Source organism: Engraulis encrasicolus, chromosome 23, assembly GCF_034702125.1.
Source record: "Engraulis encrasicolus isolate BLACKSEA-1 chromosome 23, IST_EnEncr_1.0, whole genome shotgun sequence".
Taxonomy (NCBI): domain Eukaryota; kingdom Metazoa; phylum Chordata; class Actinopteri; order Clupeiformes; family Engraulidae; genus Engraulis; species Engraulis encrasicolus.
The window spans coordinates 42,631,095-42,633,594 of record NC_085879.1 but is presented as its reverse complement, the minus strand read 5'-3'; the positions used below and the strand labels follow the sequence as shown (position 1 = coordinate 42,633,594).

The window sequence follows — 2,500 nt, the reverse complement described above, 5'->3', positions numbered from 1 at the left end:
AAATTAATCTAGATTAATCTAGATTAATCTATATCAAAATGGCTCATTCAGAATAGGCACGCTAGCAAAATAATGCCAAAAAAAACCTTGGGGTTTCTTAAGACAGATGGCGCATTAGACCAGAGCTCATCTTTTTTTTCCAAAATGCATCTCATCTTCAAAAAATGGTTATGTTGATACTTGGTGATGAAAAAAATCACTGCAATATGTGTAAAGTGTGTCCAATATATTAGGAAGCATTTACAGTTACAAGATGCTGACATTTCAAAATGAACAGCGCTATACATTGTGGAGGCAATTACAGATAAATCTATCAAACATTTAGGCTATTTAAACAAAATTACCTCAACAATTCAGCATTTCTAATGGAGAGAGAGAGAGAGAGAGAGAGAGAGAGAGAGAGAGAGAGAGAGAGAGAGAGAGAGAGAATCTGCCACTGACTAGTAAAAAGAGCAGCGGCTCCTTTAAGAGAGGGAGGAGCTCTCAGTAGGCACAGCAGCCCTCAACAGAGCCAGGCTACTCGCTATCTAGAACCTGCAGCACTGGCACACGGCGATTTGGCCTCAACCTGACACTTTTTTTCAGAGTCAGAACGCCAGAGGAGTTACAACTCGAAATGAATTCAGTTGGCAAAAAAAAAAAAAATCAAGCGCGACAACCGCGAGGATTATTACCGTTTGACATGAGAATATCTCACTGAGTCGCAAATGTGCGCGATTGCAACACAAACATTCAGTGAGAGTAGATATTGACAGTTTCAGTTTGACAATCTTCAAAATGCATATCACACGGAATGTTTTTCAATTATGGCACAGGCAAGATTTCTGGAAGTTGTTTAGGCTATGTGTTCCATGCAATGCGTGAGGAAATATAGGCTATGTCGGGCTGGTTGCCTACTCACACACAATAATGTCTCTCTATGGTCACCTTAAACAATAACGTCTCTTTAGTCTACCACTTATGAAAAAGCACTCAAACAACACCTACCACGGCAGAGGGATTAATGTTTTCAGCATGCAAACACTTCATATTTAGTAGGTCTGCTAGCAGCAGGTGGAGAGGAGAAACGACTGGAGCGCAGTCTGAAAGCGTCTGTCAATTTAACGCTATGGTGACGTGCATACCCAAATTCCAAACCTATATTTTGAGAATAGATTAACGTGCGATATTTTCTTTATCGCGCGACAAGAGTCTCACATTATCGCAGCACGTTAACGCCGATAACGGCCCACCACTAAATATAATATAATATAATATAATATAATATAATATAATATAATATAATATGATAATATGACTGCCTGTTTATCTGTCTGTCTGTCTATTGTCCCTCTCTTTTTTGTCCGTTTCTATAATAATAGATAATTTTTAGATAATATAGTAATATATTATATATTTCTTGCTTTCTCTCTGTCTCTGGCCCTCTCTTTCTTTCTCTCTTTCTTTCTCTATCTATCTCTGGTCCTCTTTTTCGTTCTCTCTTTCTTTCTCCATCTATCTATCTATCTATCTATCTATCTATCTATCTATCTATCTATCTATCTATCCATTTCTAGCCCATGATGGCGCGGTCGCCACCCCCGGCGATGTCGAGCAGCCCAGTTGGGGGTATGGGGGGTGAGGAGGAGCCGGCCGCGAAGTCACAATCCGTGCTCTCGCGCGTCAAGATGTTCGAGAACAAGAGATCGGTGTCGGTGGATCGCGCACGCGACATAGACATGAGCATGAAGGTGAAAACACACACACGCACACACACACGTACCAGTGCATGACACTAACTTTTTTGTTCACCAGCCATTTTGGCTAGTGGTTTTCCCTGACTCACTACCCATTCGCCGTCTTACTAGCCATAATTTTCTTAACCATCATGCCAGCTGTGATGCAACCTGTGATAGGCCCTATATAATATAATATAATATAATATAATATAATATAATATAATATAATATAATATAATATAATGTAATGTAATGTAATGTAATATAATATACTGTTATATAATATAATATAATATAATATAATATAATATAATATAATATAATATAATGTAATGTAATGTAATGTAATGTAATGCAATATAATATAATATGTAGGCTAGTAATATGTCACTCAGGTGTCTCTAGCCTCAAGCATGCAGAGCACACAGGAAAGTAGCCTACAGAGGAACTGATCTTATTTCTTATGTCATTTGCTTCATATAACCTATTGAAACGCCAAGCATAATGAACATGATGTGTTGTGCAAGGGCACAAGCACAAATACAAGGCCTAACACTGTGAAGACCGCACATTTATTTCTTTGAGGTGGAAGGCGTTTTCATTTGTTTGTTCATAAATTGACCATGTGCAAATATCCCATGCAGGGCTGGTGCGCAAAGCTGACTATCTCCTGCACCATCCTCCAGCACTATGTATTGCATCAGCCCCAGACAATTTTAGCGACAAATCCACAAGACGAGGAACTCACTTTGCGTTAGCTTTTGCGCTATACATGCGTCTTT

General features: G+C 38.8%; 1 protein-coding gene across 1 annotated transcript in view; it reads left to right on the top strand.

Moving 5' to 3' along the window:
• LOC134439801 (tight junction protein ZO-1-like) overlaps window positions 1-2,500 on the top strand; it is a 175,958-nt gene that overhangs the window by 155,289 nt on the left and 18,169 nt on the right. Inside the window, exon 24 of the mRNA XM_063189708.1 lies at window positions 1,557-1,730. Within this exon, the coding sequence (XP_063045778.1) occupies window positions 1,557-1,730 (174 nt within the window). The remainder of the gene's footprint in view (window positions 1-1,556; window positions 1,731-2,500) is intronic.